The 18,263-nt window shown below is 39.2% G+C and overlaps 1 protein-coding gene across 26 annotated transcripts in view; it reads left to right on the forward strand.

Moving 5' to 3' along the window:
* The window catches only part of PARD3 (par-3 family cell polarity regulator), a 454,313-nt gene that overhangs the window by 323,031 nt on the left and 113,019 nt on the right, over positions 1–18,263 (forward strand). For 15 of the 26 annotated variants that reach the window (XM_065055078.1, XM_005504171.4, XM_005504175.4 and 12 more), the window contains one exon: positions 13,966–14,076. The exons of 10 other annotated variants lie outside the window; for them this stretch is intronic. In XM_065055078.1, the coding sequence (XP_064911150.1) occupies positions 13,966–14,076 (111 nt within the window). Of the gene's footprint in view, positions 1–13,965; positions 14,077–15,897; positions 16,306–18,263 lie in introns of those variants that run through there. One more of the 26 variants, XM_065055093.1, reaches the window with a different exon arrangement.

The following is an 18,263-nucleotide window of genomic DNA, read 5'->3' on the forward strand; positions in this document are numbered from 1 at the left end:
GTACAATAAGATTGTCACTCAAAAAGTTTACATTTAAAAGGATTTTTGTGATTTGTGACTCAGGGAATCAGCCCCTCAGGGACTTACTGCCCCCACAGTTCCCTGATGATTTGAGGTATATTTACGTAATTCCAAAATACTAACAAAATTTGTAGTATATCATATACAAAAATGTCTTTTAGACATTGTGTAGAATGACTTTTGTATCAAGGAGCTGCTTTTACATTACCAGTGCAAACACCTGATTGCAATGCGCTGCAGTAGGCCTGACTCATTATGGCAGTATTTTATGGCACTCAGGTAAGCATGTTTGCAGAGTTGCACTAAACCTTTTTGATGTGCAATAACATTTCAGTAGTTAATGTAGTGTTCCACTGCACATTAACTTTTACTGCTTCTGTGCAAACTTACAATAAGCAGGAGTGCAAGAAAAGGCTGTAGATGTTTGTAAAATAGACCCTGCTGGAATGCATTCATTTAATGTACTAGCTTTACAGCGTATGTTTGGGCTAGCTGATGATGTGATTAACAGTAAATTTTGAAATGTTTGCTTCTGCAGGAGATAAATTCATAGTTTCTACAAAGATTAACACTTTTCTTCCGGACTTTTTTTTGGTGTCAGTCTTGTAGCTCTGAGTCTTAAAAGGAAAAAGAACTTAGTATGGTTTCATGGAACTGCTTGGTGGTCTTAACTCTTTTCAACAAATATAGAATACAACTGATACAGCTGTTTTGAGGGTTTGTATTATACATTGAAAGTATGTTGGTAGCCCTGTATTGGTAGTGAAATTCTCAGTTAGAACTAGTTCTTTAGATATATTAACTTCATAGACCTGGCTTTGTCAATGGAATCTGCAGACAGTATGTTTTTTGTGCTTGCAATACAAAAAGCTCCAGGACTTTAGCAAGTTGCTGAAGCTTTCAAGAGGAACTGTTTCCTCATTTTAAGAATGGGATAATACCTTGTCCATGCTGCAGTCTCCAAGGGCTTTGATGTCCTGTGGTGTTTCCTGTGTTGTAGAAATACGAAATATTTGTGTGCTAAAAACATAAGCTATCTACTGCTTCCAGATGCTGCTGTTGAGTTTAGTTTGAAAGTGGATGGATGACTGAAAATATATTTAGATTTCTTTTTTTCTGCTCTGCTGTTGTAGTTAGTACTTGGTAAGAAAATGTCTAATCAAAACCAAAGTTTATGGACTAGCTCTAAAAGTCCTGAAAAAAAGAGGATTTAATAACAAAAATACATATAGAATCTTAGCTGTATCAGCATTTTTGAGTACCACAATAATGAATCTAGTATATTTTTATATGAATTGTAAGTGCTTCTAGCATATGCAACATCAGGTGTGCCAGCAGTATTTAGAATGCAAGCTGAATTGCTATTACACTATTCAACAGCAACCAACCACAAATAAATCTCAAATATTTCACAGTGTTATTATAGATACTATCTTTGTCTTTAACCTGTAGTGCTAAAACCCTGAAATTCAGAGCACAACATGCTGCCACAAGCAGGAGTTTCAGGTGTAGCGTTACACCTGAAGTATTTATTTTCTCTCATGTTGCTGAGCAGGTAATGATTTCAACAGTGTTATCACCTGTAACTGCTGGGAGTCCTGATATCATCTGTGGAGCTCCAAATACTTTGATAATTGTTTGCCTTTCCTAACTGCCAGAGGAACAAAACTGCTTGTGTAAGAGAAATAAAATGTGAAGAGCCAGTGCCATTTTCATTGTTGTGTGTTTTGTGGTTGGTTTGTTTTGTTTTTTGAGATTTATGTTCTGCTATATATTCAGAAGAAATAGGAAGATGTAAGTGATAATTGCTGCATACTGTGTGCAGCACCAAGCATGAACAGAGTTGAACTTGTTTGGAGAACAACATCTCAGGGGCGGCTATCTTTGATGTCAAGATTGGGTTTATTTTAAACATCATCTGTCTGGGTTTCTAAATAAATATAGGCCCAGTCACTTCTTGTAGTGCCTGAGCATGTACAAATGAGAACAAAAATGTCACTGTGCATGGGGCTGGTCCAAGTCTGAGATCTTCTGTGCCTGGAGCTTATTTATATGGTGGCTGTAATAAAAAACAAAATAAAACCACAACAACAACCCACCACCCCACATCTCTTGCCTGTAATTAGTCCCATGCAAGTCCTGTTTTTTACATGTTTTCAATCTGAAATAAATCTCTGCTGCCAGCTTAGCCCTGAAATGATCAGCGGTCTAAATCACAAGTGACATGGTTATTTCAAGTGCAGTTACCATGCAGACAGCCCCAGCTCTGGCTGCTGGCAGGTACGGGACGCCGGGTGGCTCTGGACAACCCCTGCGCCAGCTGCTGCAGGGACTCGCTGCCAAACTGCCCTCCCAGCCGTCACACACCTGAGTCTTGTTGCATCCGCTCCAGAGCTGGTTTGTTCTGGTGCTGCTGCTGCAGTGCAGTCTCACTCTTCATTTCCCACCCAGAAGATTCTGTGTATGTAAACTAGATTTTCATGCCGCAGGGCAGAATATCAGCTGATAGAATAGCCAGAGGTATGTGAAGCCAGCAGTGGCATGCTAATATATGCTAACGAGAGGCTCGGCTCGGGCTAAGTCTTGTGCCGTAGCCCTGTTTTTGTAGCAAACTTTCAAAATAGTGTACCTGTTATTTTTTTGCCCTCTGTTTTTATGACAATGTCATTTAGAGGCCATTCAATGTAGCTTAATTTACTTGTGCTTTAGAGCACCTTGTTAAATTATCCTATTGGCACTGTTTGTTTATTTTTTGTCTAATTAATTTTTTATCCCCTAAAGAGACTTAGGTGGCACTGTGGCACCAGACTGGGACAGGAGACCCTAAACTGTGACCATGGCCACCAGTGCCCTGGTGTCTGGTGCTGTAACTTAGCGAGAGGAGTTGCTGGTTGGTGATGCAGGAGTCCTCTGAGAAGAAAATGCAGCTGCATGCTTGTCTGGGTTTTAAGCACATTTTCTTTACACTTGTCCCACTGATCCTACAGTGTTGTCTGTTGTGCTCTGCTGGAAACTGTCTGTGCTTTCCCGACCTCCTATAAGTGTAAATATGCGAATGAAGCTAAAGATATAGAGACGTCACCCATTGCTTAATTTACCCCACAGAGGTTATTTTCTAGGAGATGTGTATCAACAAAGATTTTCAGTAATTGACAGAGAAAGTGCTGACTGACTTATTAACATTTCTGGGTAATGAGATCTGTAGGGAAGTTTTAATCTTTTGAAGGTTCCAGATGAACTGCCAGTAGTTTGATTAACTTTTTGTGTGTCTGTGTTAACCTTTGCTGATTTTATACAGTGTAATTGCAAGGCTACAAGTATAAGTTGTTGAAATAATGTTACTGCAATTTCTTGGTCTAACTAGCTGCTGTATTACATTTGAGTCTTCATTTCTCTGCCGGTTGCATGTGCTTAGACAGAGTCTTTACTGATTTTCTTGTAGCACACCTTTACATAAGGCATGCCATGCTCATAATATACGCATGCAAAGTTGTAAAATGGAGTTGTGAGGACTCTTTGTGTTACTGAGGTGTTTTTTTCCTTTTGTGCCACAAAAGCATTGAAGCAAATTTCCCTTGCAAGTTTTCTTTTGTCTTTTTAAAAAACTTTTTCTTGAATGCCAGTAAAATGGGTGGGTTTTTATATAATCATAGAATCATGGAATTATTTCAGTTGGAAAAGACCCTCCGGGTCACTGAGTCCAACCATAACCTAATGTTGGCACTAAACCATGTCCCTAAGAACCTCGTCTAAATGCCTTTTAAACACCTCCAGGGATGGTGACTCCACCACTTCCCTGGGCAGCCTGTTCCAATGCCTGACAACCCTTTCCTTGAATAATTTTTTCCTAATATCCAATCTAAACCTCCTCTGGCGCAACTTGAGGCCATTTCCTCTTGTCCTATCACTTGCTACTTGGGAGCAGAGACCAACCCCCTCCATGCTACACCCTCCTTTCAGGTAGTTGCAGACAGTGATAATGTCTCCCCTCAGCCTCCTTTTCTCCAGGCTGAACAGCCCCAGCTCCTTTAGCCGCTCCTCATCACTCTTGTGCTCCAGACCCTTCACCAGCTTCATCACCCTCTGCACTCTCTCCAGCACCTCAATGTCTGTCTTACGATGACGGGCCCAAAACTGAACAGAGGATTCAAGGTGAGGCCTCACCAGTGATGAGTCCAGTGGCACAATCACTTCTCTGGTCCTGCTGGCCACACTATTCATGATACAAGCCAGGATGCTGTTGGCCTTTTTGGCCACCTGGGCACACTGCTGGCTCATGTTCAGCTGCTGTCAATCAACACCCCCAGATCTTTTTCTGCCAGGCAGCTTTCCAGCCACTCTTCCCTGAGCCTTATGTTTCATTAGCATTTCTTATAAGGTCTGCCTTTAGACCAGTACCCATTTTCTAAATTGTACTTCTGTATGGTGGAAAAAATCATGGTAACCAGATGCAGTATTTGTCTCTGGCCTGGCAAAGTGTTAGATTTAACAAAAGAAGCTAATAGAAATGTTCAAATTGACCCTTCTCATCATTTGGACTTCTTGGAGCTCAATCAATCTCTCATTATTATCAGAGTTATTCACGCAGAGGCAGAAGTGCTAGTATTTCTCATAATCAGCCCTTGAGCCAGATGTAATTTGCAATTTTGAAGCATTGTATTTTGAAACAATAATGCATTAAAATGAACAGAACAGGAATTAGAAGTATAGTTGTGGAGCGAACACGTTGAAGAGTAGCCATGGTTTAAACGCTTTCTCTAAGCACTTTTAGTGGACACTGCTAATTAGAGGCACACAAAGCAGTGTTATTAATACTTAAATTGGTCCACAGTTTTTAAACTGATCTATGGAGTGTGCCGAATGCAATACTAGAAGTGTGCCCACCTCACTGCGTGGCTGCAGGGCCGCAGTTGTTGGGGGGGAGCACTGGGCTGGGGTCTGGGACCTGCTCAGCACCACCTGGACAAGAGCTGCTCGGCTGGTCGTGGCAGCCGGTGCACTGGGAAGGAGCATTTTACCCCAACACCCAAAAGAAAAATTGCTTACGCTATAGAAGAATAGCTACATTGCACTTTAGATTCAAAAACAGTCAAGCACCTGTTAATACTAGGCTGTTGCTTGTGCTTAGAATTTGGGATTTTTTAATTTTTTTTTTTTATCCCTCTGTGTGTGATATTACGTATTGCAAAGGACGATGTGTCTGCTTTTATATATGTAGTCCGTGAAACACGAGTTGACGTACTAGAGGTCTTCAGTCAGACTTTTCCAGGATTTTGCTCTTTACTTCGCAAGTGAGACTTAATGTTTTTGCAATTTGTATTTACAGATTTTCAATTACTGTTTAACATCTTACTGCTCAGTACTGAATTACCTGACAGGGCACTGAAGACTTGATGGGCAAATTTTGTCTGAGGGGGGGACAGGAGCGTTTCTAAGTACATTAAATGACAGTAATGAAAGGATATGTTGCCCATTAGGATTACATTATCTATTAAAAGGCTGAATTAGCTTGGCTGTGTCACATGTATGAGCTACTACCTTCACTGACTTATAGCACACAGTGTATCAGATTTAATCTTGAGGCAACTAACTTTGTCCTCGATAACCACTCTCTTTTTTGAATACACAACAATAAAGAGTTTTTGCCACACAGGCAAACTTTAAAATGCTTTCATTAAAATAGCATGTACTGCTTCTGTGGTTGCTCCCATCATTGATGATTGCTAACATACTTGTATCTGAGCAGAAGCTTTCTTTTTTATTCCTTCAGGGGTGCTGCAATCCACAGTTTAACAGATTTTGGTTGACCACTATGAAAAGGAGTTATTGATGATGACTTCTAGTACATTGTGGTATTGCTTACTGAGCGGATTCAGCCATACAACAGAAGAATCTGTTGACTTGATGCTGTCTTTCAAATATTATCACTTTAAAATGATCCCCACTTCCACTGACCTTCTCAGCTTGTTTTTTAACTGCAGTAGTTTGGCTTAGTTCTTAGTTTTTGTCTTATTTCCTGTGATAATTTATTTATTAATTAATTTATTTATTCATGCTGTCAATGGCTCCAGATAGCTTTAGGCAATCATGAGTAGCGATACAAGAAGATTATCTTCTGTTTAGAAATTTGCAAACAGATGGTCTTTCTCTAAAAGAAATCTGTTTTTAAAAGTTCCACCATTTTATGATGAAAGTAAATATTACAAATACTTAAGTTGTGAAAAGAGAGTGGCTTGGTGTGAATAATATTCTGCCTGTTGTGTCATGCCTTTCAGGAAATGTTATCAAAACTGTTTATGAAAATAATTGAATGAAACCTCATGACATGTCTCTTGGTTTGGCATCATACTCGTTTTCTATGAAGTTGGGATACTGACTCACAAAGATGGGCAGATTAAGCATCGGTGGCTGGAAACAGTTATTGATCCCATATGTTGCTTCCACTTCTTCCCAGGAAGTTGTGGGAATCACTAGTGATGTTGCACATGAAGTATTGGGATCTATGTGCTGTCCTCGCAATTGTTTTTGAGTAGCCTTAGTTTGGTGAGATATACTAGAATCTGCACCTGAATGGTGCTGAAGAAATGGTTTTTAATGTTTGGAAGGTGAGGCAGATGATGGTGATAGAAATGTATGAATATGTCACAGAAGAGCTTCACGTGCTCTACAGAATTCATGCACAGGGTGGTGGCTTCAGAGAGGGCTGGTAATTTGGAGTGATAACCACTTTGGTTCTACTGGTTTAAATTTCTGTGTTCATGACCAAGCACATGAGTTTCTCTGTTGCTTGAAGGCAAACTTGATTGCTCTGAAGAGGTACAAGTGTACCTCTCCAGAGGTATTCTCCATTTTCATGAGTTACTTGTGTCCTTTTGTAATGCCCTCTTCTTGTTTGGGACAACAAAGTTCTCCAGGAACCCTCCTGGCCAGGGGTCTTTTTGCTGAACGTTGCACCAGAATTGCTGCTTTATCAGTTTTAACATAGGCAAGGAAATCCATGGGAACAAAAAGTTCTAAATGTCCATTTTGACTATGGCCACAAGCTCCTACATGGAGGTGCCTTGCTCCTGCTCCCTGTACATCCGTGCTTCTGTATCATCCCAGGGCAGCGTGGCTGCTGGGTCACTTAGGTGTGATAACTGGCCATTTCTAGAAATCCATCGCAAATATGTAAATGTTTGCACTTGCAAGCTTGTTTTTAAAGATATCACTTGCACAATTTTTTTAAAAGGAATGCTTGTAAACCCTGAAGTAATCACTAAGCAGGATGATTTTGTTTGTGTGCTGTTGAATGCTTAGGCTTATTAATTTTTATTTTAGGAACAGAATGTTTTCACGTGTCACAATAATATTTTGCAATATAAATCTTATGATTGTGCTGATACAGCAGGGAAAAAAAGTTTAGAGGAATAATTGCAAAATCCTTTGAGCAGTGTTAGGTTGTGAGTGTGTGAATACTGTTGGCTGCTATGGGGAAAAGAGCTTGCCTTGAAGACAGAAAGCACTGATAGAATAGCTCAAGATGCTTACCAGTTGTTAATTTTTAATGATGGTCTTTTTTTTCTATTAAGGAACTTAATGCTACTGAACTTCTGTCTCAATCAATTTTTTGTGTTTTTTCATTAATCAGCTAATGCATGTTTCTTCTATAGCTCTTTATTCTAATGAAATATGTGGATGATTTGGCAGACGACAATGATCTCATCAGTAACGCATCAGAGTAAATCCATTTAGCAGATTATATTTATATTATTTTTGTTATATCAAGGATACCGATATATATTCTTTTAAGCTGAAACTATTTTTGAGAACAGTTGTGAACATGAAATTTCTGTTGCTACCACTTGTACATCCTTCTTTCTTCATCTATTCTGTCTTTACATGTTCTTTATGTCCACATGTATATTTTGTATACATTTCACATATTTCATATATATGGCATCATTTTGTGGCTTGAGCTTGTTCTTCAAATGTTCTGCTACACTGTCTTCTCTGTTGAGTGTCACATTGTTTAGTTGCTCTGATGTGTTGGCCCGAAGCCCCTGCAGGTACTTGCTAGTCAGAGCCTTGCTGCCGAGTGCCGTGGATTGGGCCACCTCCTGGTTGATTACAGTCATTCGAGCAAGTGAGCTTGAAAGTAAGCCAGCTAGGGACTGACGGAGAGGTTTGGGTATGCATTTTAGCTTGATTAGATTATCCGGAGTTCATGGGATTTCATATCTCAGGGTCAAGCTTTGGGCATATAGGTCTGTGTTCTCATCTTTTTATTAATAATAATGTGACAAACTAGTATCACAGGGACTGAGGATGGTCCTTTCTTCTGATGTGACTTGGCTGTTATATTCTAGAGATCATACGTTTTAAAAATGGTCCTCTTTTACATTTTTTAAATTTCTTCACTAACTGTGGTTGCTATTGTTGGCTGAATTTGAGGATTAAGTCTCTGGATCTGTGAATATGACTTTGAGCATTTACACTTATCTTGAAACTTTCTCTAACCCTTAATGTAAAAAGAGAATTAAGAAGCTATAAATTAAGTAGAACCCTGGAGTATCTTGGCAATTAGAGTGAACAAGATTTCAGCTGCTCACTTTCATCAATTTCTCACACTCTAGGATAGACAGGGTATCTTTAATTTACAACCTGTATTTCAATTAGTCATAGAAATTTTTTCTTAAAGCTTTTGCTTATGTAGTTACAGAATGAAATTAAACTACTTTTTAGCTATACTTTTCATAACAGGGTTTAGATGAGAAAGCTAATGAATAAACTGGCTGTTAGGAGAGGTAGTATTCCCTTATTTTATAAATGTTGTTACTATTATAAGGAGATTATTCTATAACCATACAGTATGTGTCCTCCAGGAAGTATTAAGCTATGTCTATGTTTATGAACAGAAAGATAATTCTTTTATTTTGGGGGGGTTTGGAGGAATGTGTGCACTTTCCTTTTGCTCTTAATTTTCCACCATGAATAAAAATATTCTGTGCTCCACTTCTAAGAATTCGAAGTGGGGGAACTGGCATGCACAGGTCAGTGTTGGGCTGCTATGGCTTCTGCTGCTCCACACTATCTGCTGTAGCTTTAGCATTAGAACTTTTTTTGTCATTAATCTGTTAACTTTGCGAAGCAGTAGTGTATGCAATTCAGTGCACATCATGTGGCAGCTTGTGTCTGTGCACTGGTGTCTTATGCACTGATTTAGGTAGGACTTTTATAGCTCACAGGCAAATAGCTGGCACTGGATTTAGCAAATGACAGGAGCTTGGAATTAGATTCCCAGGCTGTCTGAACATCAGTGTCACAGATGTTCCTTTTCTGCACTGCTTTGTTTGTTAATTCCAACAGTAGTTCTTACCTTTGTTTTTTAAACACTGTCCTCCTTTTGACTAATGCAAAGAGCACTGACGGTGTACAGATCCTGAGTGGTGGAGTTCTCATGTCTGCTTCAGATGGCAAGTTGTAATTTCATTTGCATTTTTAAGAAGTGCAGCAAGTATCCCAGCAGCCAGTCTCACAGCAGTGAGAATGAGACCATCACAGGTTCAGGTGCTTCAGGCACTCGGTCCCCAGCTGCGTGCAGTGGAGAGCAGCTCCCGCCTCTGTGAAGTGAGCACTGAGGGCTGAGGTCACATCGCTTGGCAGTGTCCTCAAGGCCATGTCCTTGCAAAGGTCTGGAGTCTCTCTGACACAGGACAAGTAGACGGTGATTGCTGTTTTACAAGGGAGATGTCGTTAGCAATTGCATTTTGGCACTTTCCAGTCTTGGCTTGTTATCATTAAGTGAGAAGTCACTTCATTGGGGAAGTTATTATGTGGGTGTGCCAGAACATTCCATATATGCTTTATGGAAGAAATAGTGTTGGGAGCAGTAAGGTTCCAAAGTTGTCATGGGTTATATGTGGGACAAACATGCTAATTTCATCTCCCTTCCTTTTGGGTACCTGAGCACTAAAGAAGTAAGCTTCACAGGGGTGAAAATGGTGCATTTTGGGGAAGGTGAGCCAGATCTTTTCCCTGGGCTGATGCATTTAAATTAGGGTGTTTTAAATACCGGGAGTAATTCTGGGGACCTGACTTAGCTTCTTTTGACTACCACAACTGCTCATGGGCCACTGGGGAGCTGCAGGGAAGGGCTTTGCCACTTGCTGTGGAGACAGTGCAGGTGGCTACGGGAAGTGCATTTGGTGCTTTGAAAGGATATTGCACAGACTCTATGAATTTCAGTGCTCTCAGTACACTTATTTTATTTTTTTTTCTAAATGTCCTGTTTTATTTAATATTTATGAATCAGAGTAGGAGACATCTACCTGAGGAAATTAGAAGGACTGGTGATTTTGAATAGCTTGACACCAGTGTAGTCACCAGAGTACATAGCATTATACACTTGAGAGAGTTTTAACAGCTCACTTTAATGGTGTGCCTTACTATTGCTGGATATTGCTCTTCTGTAATTAAACTTGGCTTGAATATGTATGTTAAATAATTTATAAATGTCTGTTACAAATTTGGTGGAGAGGATGCTGATTTGGGCTGCGGGTTTCATTAGACTATAAATCGTACTTCACGAAGCAAACACTTTTAACAGAAATAAATAGCAAGCACACTTACTGTTAGCAAGAGTAATCTCACCAAAACCCTTTGAATGATATTTGGAGTGGAGAGTGTTGACCTCTCCTACAAAAATAAAAGGGGAGTGTGTGTATGTACGTATGTGTCCCCATCACAATTCTTTTAAACACCTTTCTCAATGGTGGAGAAAGGAAAATGTTTTTCCTTTGTTTGTGTGTTACTTCCACTATTGTAAGCTGAAGCTTAACAGAGATACTGTTAGACTTGTGTTCTCAGTGGAAAAGAGAAATTTGAACTTGTAAATATTTTTGCCCAGAGGTCTAGCCAAAAGTATGCAGAAGTATTCAGAGCCAGCATCATTTAGGACAACATATTTCCAAACTGTTCTGCAGCTCCATGACTTATGAGTATCATGGAGGTGCTATCTGTGTAGGTGATGCTGTTAAAAACATGAAGCCCCAATCCGGGAGGAAGAGGATAACATTGATTATTCTGGGTTCAAATGTAGGGGCAGTGCAGTTAATGTTGCTGAACTTATTACAGGGAGTGGTGATTATGGCAGATAAATCACTCTGTGAGACACAAAGTCCAGAGGAAGCAAGTTTGCAAGACCTCTGTGGTTTATCCTCTGCCAGGATGTCCAATGCCGGGGTGAGCAGGAGCTTGTCAGAGACAGGCACTGGAAAGTCTTCTGTCAGAATTAGGACAAAATGACCACCCTTTGAAATGCCTGGGAGAGGACCAGAGATGTCTTCTGGAGACTTTATCAGGATTGTCCCCAAAGGCAGAAGGAGCATTCATTCCCAGATGACTGGAAGGAAACCATGGAAGACAAGAAAAGAAGGGTTGTTGCCACAGCTTGCTCATGAGCCAAACCCAGTGGAACCCTCCTGCTGCTCTGAGCGCTGCCCGTGCGGGAAGCCCGCTGCTGCCCGTGGTGAAATGCAGCACGAGCGTGGTGCGTTCTGCACTCGGACAACTGGATCTGGAAACTCAAACCGTCAATTTTTGCTAGGTTTGCTTTATGTGTTAACATCAGAAGTACTCTCCCCACAATCATGTGGCCTGACCAGACATTTACTAGATTTCATACAAGGATTATTAGAAACTTCCTGTGTACTTTATCTTTTTAAATAAGGTATTGATTTCCATATATTTCTGCTCATACTTGCAATGAATTGATTTATAGTGGTAGAAATTCTGTTTTGCTGCCAAAACCTGATGGGTACTAACTAATTCCATTTTATCTCTTCTTATTTTTTGTTTTAAAACCACTAATTCTTCTTCAAAAATAAACCAGCTACTCCAGAATTTGGTTCCTTTACTTTGCCTGACATTTTGAATGGGTCGGGGAAGGGCAGGAGACAGAAGCAAACACAGGCATCCCAGAGATGCTGTGCTACAGTACCACATATGTTGTGTGTCTCTTCGCAGCTCTGTGTGTTGTGTCAGTCAGACCCCTGCCACCTGCGACACGCTCTGTGTATCAGGGTAAAATGGCTCCGTTCCACTGTTTTTCTGCCAAAACTCCTCCCTTGTCAAGAGGATTTAGGGCTATTTTAAATTAACCATTCTCTTTTGTCTGGTGTATGACATCCAGAACTTGATTTGAATCTCTTGTGTCATGAGTGTAAATGTTTTGTATAATGGTTTTGACTACTCTCTAATAAATAAGTGGACATTTTAAAATATACACGCTGGTGTTTCTAGTCACTGAATTTAAGTATGTCACTTTTACAAATAATATACTATAAAAGCAGAGACTTTATATAGTATTTTGCGGTTCTAAACCCTGTCATGTCCTCTGCCTTTCCCTTTTCAGATGATTATTAATGAACAATTTCAGTTTTCATATGCCTGAATTACTTTGGAAATGAGCAGTCTGGGAACTGTTGAGAACAGCCATGCACTCTAAAGTTTGTGTTCACACCCCTGCACTGTACTTTTGTGTTGTTGTGTTATTAAACAACTGCCCTAAAGAGCCATAAACATGCTTTCATGGTGTAATAATATCTCTTGAGTGAGTGGCCAGAAATTAGTCTTTCTGCAGAGTTGCTGTGTGGTACGTCCTCAGCCCACACAATGACTTTGTGCTAGAATCAACGGGAACAAAAGGGAAAAGATTATAAATGCCTGGTGGACTCTAAATATTTTATCAGTTTACATTCATGGGTCAGAAGAAGGTTTTAAGAACTCTGTGTTTTACTTCAGTGCTCCTGAGCGTTCAGACTGTCCTGTTGCACCATTGCTGGACTTCGCGTGTTTCAGTACTTTCATTTCACTTTGATGTGAACCTGAGTGAGAAGTGCCCCAAGTGTCAGTCTGCTCTTATCTAATTGTTTGATTAAAAAAATAAGTAAAATTCATGCTACTTTGGGTATGATAAATTATCCCATGTTTAATAGATATGCATTCTAATAAGATACTGTTTAATAAATGTGTTACCCTTTCTGCCTTAAAATGAAAATTGCCATCTAAACTTTAGATGTATTTAAGGGCTATATTTAAGTGTGTGTTTAGTTCGCTTTATACAAAAGTCATTCATTTCAGAATAGGTCTGAAATATCTAAGAACTGAGTATCTCAAATGCCAAACTGTGCTCTCCCTGAAAGTCTAAAAGAAAACAGTGGTATGTGCAAATAGGGAATAATGTAAAATACTTGAAACGTAGCTGGCAGAGGGGAAGATGAGGCATGAGAAAGGCAAACACAGGGTTGGCAGCATCCCGCTCCATCTGGGGCAGCGCAGCCAGCTCCATCCCTCAGCCCTCCGCTCGCACACCTTGTACTGCAACACCCTTGGGGGAAAAGAGGCATGAGTAACAAAGTTTAAAAAAACCCCTTGGTGCTGAAAAGGAATAAATATCCATTTTTGGATGGTGTCCATTGTGTGGTGAAACTGGTCTCGTGGGGCGGGTGTGCAGAGTGGGACTGCGCATTGGGCAGTTGTCACATACATGTCTCCTGTGTATGTGAAAGCCTTCACTTGATGTTGTGTTCTTTGGCAGTGAGAGCGTTGAGTAAAACATTGTTTGTGTATTTAAGAACAGTGAACTCAAAATCCTGGAAAAATAAAAAGGAATGTGTTCCTATTATTTTTTGTTGTTGTTTTGGTCTGTTCTTTAGTGAGGAATTCTATAAATTCTATAAAGAGGAGTGAAAGAAAAATAAAATTTAAAAAGAAACTAAAGAAACTATTTAAAAAAAAAAAAAAAGACAGCCTAAAAATATTAAAAACTGAGATTCTGAGGTGTTTGCACTTCCCCTTCGTGGTTTCCAAGCAGCCCTTCTTGGAGGACTCTGTCGTAGGAAAAGGAAAATACAGTTTTGTTCATTTCACAAGTTAGATTCTTTTTTTGTGTGTTATTAACAGGTTTGGCAAACATCGCAAAGATGACAAGAGTGAGAAAACTGGTAAAATAAAAGTGCAGGAAGCTCTTACTTCAGAAGAGGAGAGAATACGAATGAAGCAAGAACAGGAGAGGTAGACTTCAGTATTTGCTTAAACCTTGATAGAGAGAGTTTGTTTTTTAAACTACATAACTGAAGTTGAATTTCACTGATGAAATTTCCCAAATGTTGATATGTTTATATACTTTACATAACAAGACAAAGCTGGATTTATTCTGGACGTTAGTATCTTTGGCTGCGTTAAGCATCTTTTATAGACCCAGAGCTCCTTCCCTTATTGAGGAGACTGAAGTAATAAAATGAAATGTTTTCTTTATATATTCTATAACTGATTTTATTGACGTTTTCAGAAAACAAATATTTATATAGAATGAAGTATGTTTTGTATTTTTCTTCAAAGTCTGGCATATCTAGATTTTTCCTTGATATATTTAGAAGCTACCTTAAAATTATACTTACCAGTATATTTGTCACTGGAGTTCAGTCTATTTATGTGTTATGCAGTCTGTTTATGGAATGATATGTATATTAAACTGCTAATTTTAAAAATGAGTGGTGAGTACCTCTATTTTTCCTTGTCAGCTTCCCTTAACATAAAAAACGTATGTAATATATATGTCATATGCTCTTCTCAATATTTCAAATCTACTTTTCATCCTGTCTCTTATAGTCCTAGATATCTGGGGCCTGGAGTCTGATATCTCTTATATCAATTTAGTCAAAATCTTGGAAAGCTTAGGGATAAATGAACTAGTATTTGGGGTGCGCATGGAGAGAATACCTCTTGAAATAGACATCTCTTCAGTAAGGAGACAAACTTTAAAGGACCACAAAGTTTGAATGTTGAATGATAAATAGATTCAGACACATTTAGCAGTGAATGGGAACTATGAATTGGAATGATTTATCTAAAAATTATGCTATAGCGCAGCCATAAATTGAGGATTGATGCAGGAACTATGGAGGGAAATTTTGTTGTCCTTGTGTAGGAGCTATGACTAGTTAGTCCTATTGATCCCTTCAACCATCTTCTCTATGCAACTTGGTCTTCTGTGAAAACAGAAGTTTATAAATGATGGCTTCATCACTAACAGCTCAGTGCAGTAGCAGAGCCACAGTGACTCTGGTGTAGTCTCCTCAGTTAAACCTGAAATGGTTTGCTTTGAGTTCTTTTAGGGTTGAGTGATTTATGTTACAGCTAAGGCAGGCTAGGAGTGTACATCTATTAGTTAATGAAGATCAGCACTAACTTGTTAAACTGCAGAAAATTTGTGATTATCTGTTTGGATTACATTATGGGAAATGTTTTACTCTTTAACAGACATACTAGCATAAGCGGATGTAAAAATTTATTCATGTCTTTCTCCATCTATTCCGACAGTAGAGCGTGGCTGGATCACAGTGCTTTGTTATTTTTTCTGCTCTGTTTTTTATTTTCTCCTTTTTAACAGAAGTGAGGCAGAGCCATTAAATCTATTCCTGATTTTAAGAGTAATGTGCTTAAATGGTAAAGGGGGATCCTGGAACTGAAGGGCATTAAGTGACTTTGGAAATGAGGGGTTTGTGCAGTCAGCTTCCCTTTGCGCATGGGCAGGGCAGCTCCTTTGTGGATAAACTCACACCAGGGCTGCAGGGACGTTGAAAGCTGCCTCTGTCGCTCCAGCCAGCTCAGGGCAGGGGAAAGCTTGGCCACATGTGCACAGCACTGATCCCTGGCTTCATATGCACTGCTGAACCCAAAATTGCCTTGCATGTAGGGTTTCTTAGTAACCTTAGGTCCCCAGAATATCTGCTCTATGCATTTATTCAAAGAAGAAAGACTTGAGGTTTGAGTTAGTAATGTTTTCTCTCTTTGTTCTCTCTCTGTGTCTCTCTGTGTCTCTGTCTCTCTCAGTAAGAATGGTGAGAGCACAGACTGTCCATGTGGTGATGTAAGAGAGGTTGCAATAGTCACGCTGGGTACCAAGGTAGAATTATGAAATTATTTGTGTAGCCCCCAATGCATGGGGCAAATTCCTTATCCCTGTCCGTCAAATTATGCTAACCAATTTGAATCTTTCCTGGAATCTCACTCTTCGTGTGTCATAAAAACAATTTTATGTGTTCACTGAAACTGCAGAAAATGCATGCGCCAGAACTTCGTAACAGCTTGATGTTATCATAACACGGGTCCTCTTCCTCCTGTTACTCTCTTTCCCTAACAGTGTATTTGCTTTCCTTTGTGTTATGTCTATAAGAGAATGCGAGTTCTTTGGGGTAGTGGCATGTACAACTAATAAAAGACAATAAAATAGCAACCAAATGTGTGAGGTGCTTCCTTCTGTTTCTGAAAAATTCAGACATTGATTTGGTCCATAGAGACTAAATATTTTTGCAGTTAGATTGCACAGCGTTTCCTTTTGATCCTGTAAAATAATGATGTTAGATATATGCTCTTAATGAAGAGAACTCTTGCAAATTAACTGAACAATCCCTCAAAATGCTTACTAGGAAACAGAGTAAAATATTACTGTCAGTGTTGGTTCATAATGGCTGCTATTTTAACTTTGTTTTCTGTGGGTTTTTTCCTCCTTGATGTATTTAGCAGTACAATTCACTTACTCTATTTTACTTGGTATTTGGTACTATATACCTCTATAATGATGCAATACTTTGGGGAAATAGGTTGGATTTAACGAATTTACTATGTATGAGAGGCTAGGAGCAAAAATCCTTAGGGGGTCAGAGAACAAGTGTATCATCCATTAAAAAATCAATCATGCCCACGATTTTATGGAATTCTTATGCCTTGACTTGGTAATTTTAATAGTATTGTGCTTACAATAGTATTTTCTTTAAAATCTGAAAAGTAGTGTTCATATTGATTAAAAGACAAATAAGCAAATTAATGTTCTTCAATTTACCATGATTAAAATGAATGAAATTGCCTTTTATAAACATATTACTACTAATAATTTCTAATTAAGGAGCATATCTCTTAAGCTATATATGGTACATGTTTACTGACAATCTTAAAGTAATTTTGAACTGAAAATGAAATTATCTCATTGAAAATACAAGCAGCTTTCAGTGAAATAGAATACTGGAGCAATTAGGAATGTCATCTGAGGAGACATTCTTACCAAAACTGCTATAAAATGCTTGCTATTTGTAAATTCTCCAAATGTTTGATTAACAGTTCATCCAAGGCCATAAGACATTGTCCCTGTGTGACCATTCTTAATTACTGGTTTAATCCAGGAAAATAAGTCTGTTTGCATTAATCTTACCTATCTGCCAAGCACTGATGTGAAAATCCAGATGTGCCCTGGTGTGCTGTTAGAAAGGCTGCTTCCCCCAGCAGTGGTACCAATCAAAGCCTTAAGGCAAAACTAAGCAATAGGTTTTCTGAATTTGGCCTCGTGTCTCCTAAGAAACAGACTATACTTAAGTCAAATAAGACCTGAATTCAATTAGCTATTCCTGTGCCAGACCACAGCTGTTTATATATATGCTAAAGTGGACCCCCTCTTTGCCATGCTGTCATCCTGTCCATCATGGGGCTACTAAAAGTGGGTACCACTGACATGCTACATTTACTTGGATACGCTGAGAAAACAACCCTGGGCCCTTCTTGCTTTTGTTGTTGAAGGTCTTTTATCAGTTCCTGAGTCTCCTGATGCACGTGAGTTTTGCCCATCTTTCTAAGAGTAATATCTGGGATTTTGCAGATTGGACATGAGTGGAATAACTTAAGCTTTCCGAGATATTTGAACTGCTTGTAGTCTTATGCTGGCATTGCTACGTAGGATAGAGTTAAAACCAGATTTTGAAACTTTTATCAATGATCAAGAGGAATCAGCTTTCCAACGTGGTTAGTTTTCATATGAATGGTCACCTTCTGCTGTGCTACTGGATCTAAGCCTTTGGAAGCCCACAGACATTTCCACTTTAGAAACTCTGCATCTGGTGTTCGAGGGTCCCCCAGGATAGGGTTTTCTTGATATGGAGACCGTGTGTTCATTGGTATCCTGCAACCCGATTGCCCTGAAATGTTTTCTGACTTCTTCAAGACTCTGTAGTCTCTTTCTTAGGAGATATGAAGTCAGAAGTCTTCAGAAAACGTTCTACTCTTGTCTGTTTTTTTTCGTAGCCTTTGCTGAAGAGAGACATTCCTCTAACAGCAGGTTCTAGTACCTTTGGATTTTTCCTTGGATTTCTTTTTTTATTGTTTTGGGGGATTTTTTTTGTTGTTGTTGTTCCTCTGCAGCTCTGTGTTTA

The sequence above is a fragment of the Columba livia genome, chromosome 2, assembly GCF_036013475.1.
Source record: "Columba livia isolate bColLiv1 breed racing homer chromosome 2, bColLiv1.pat.W.v2, whole genome shotgun sequence".
NCBI lineage: Eukaryota > Metazoa > Chordata > Aves > Columbiformes > Columbidae > Columba > Columba livia.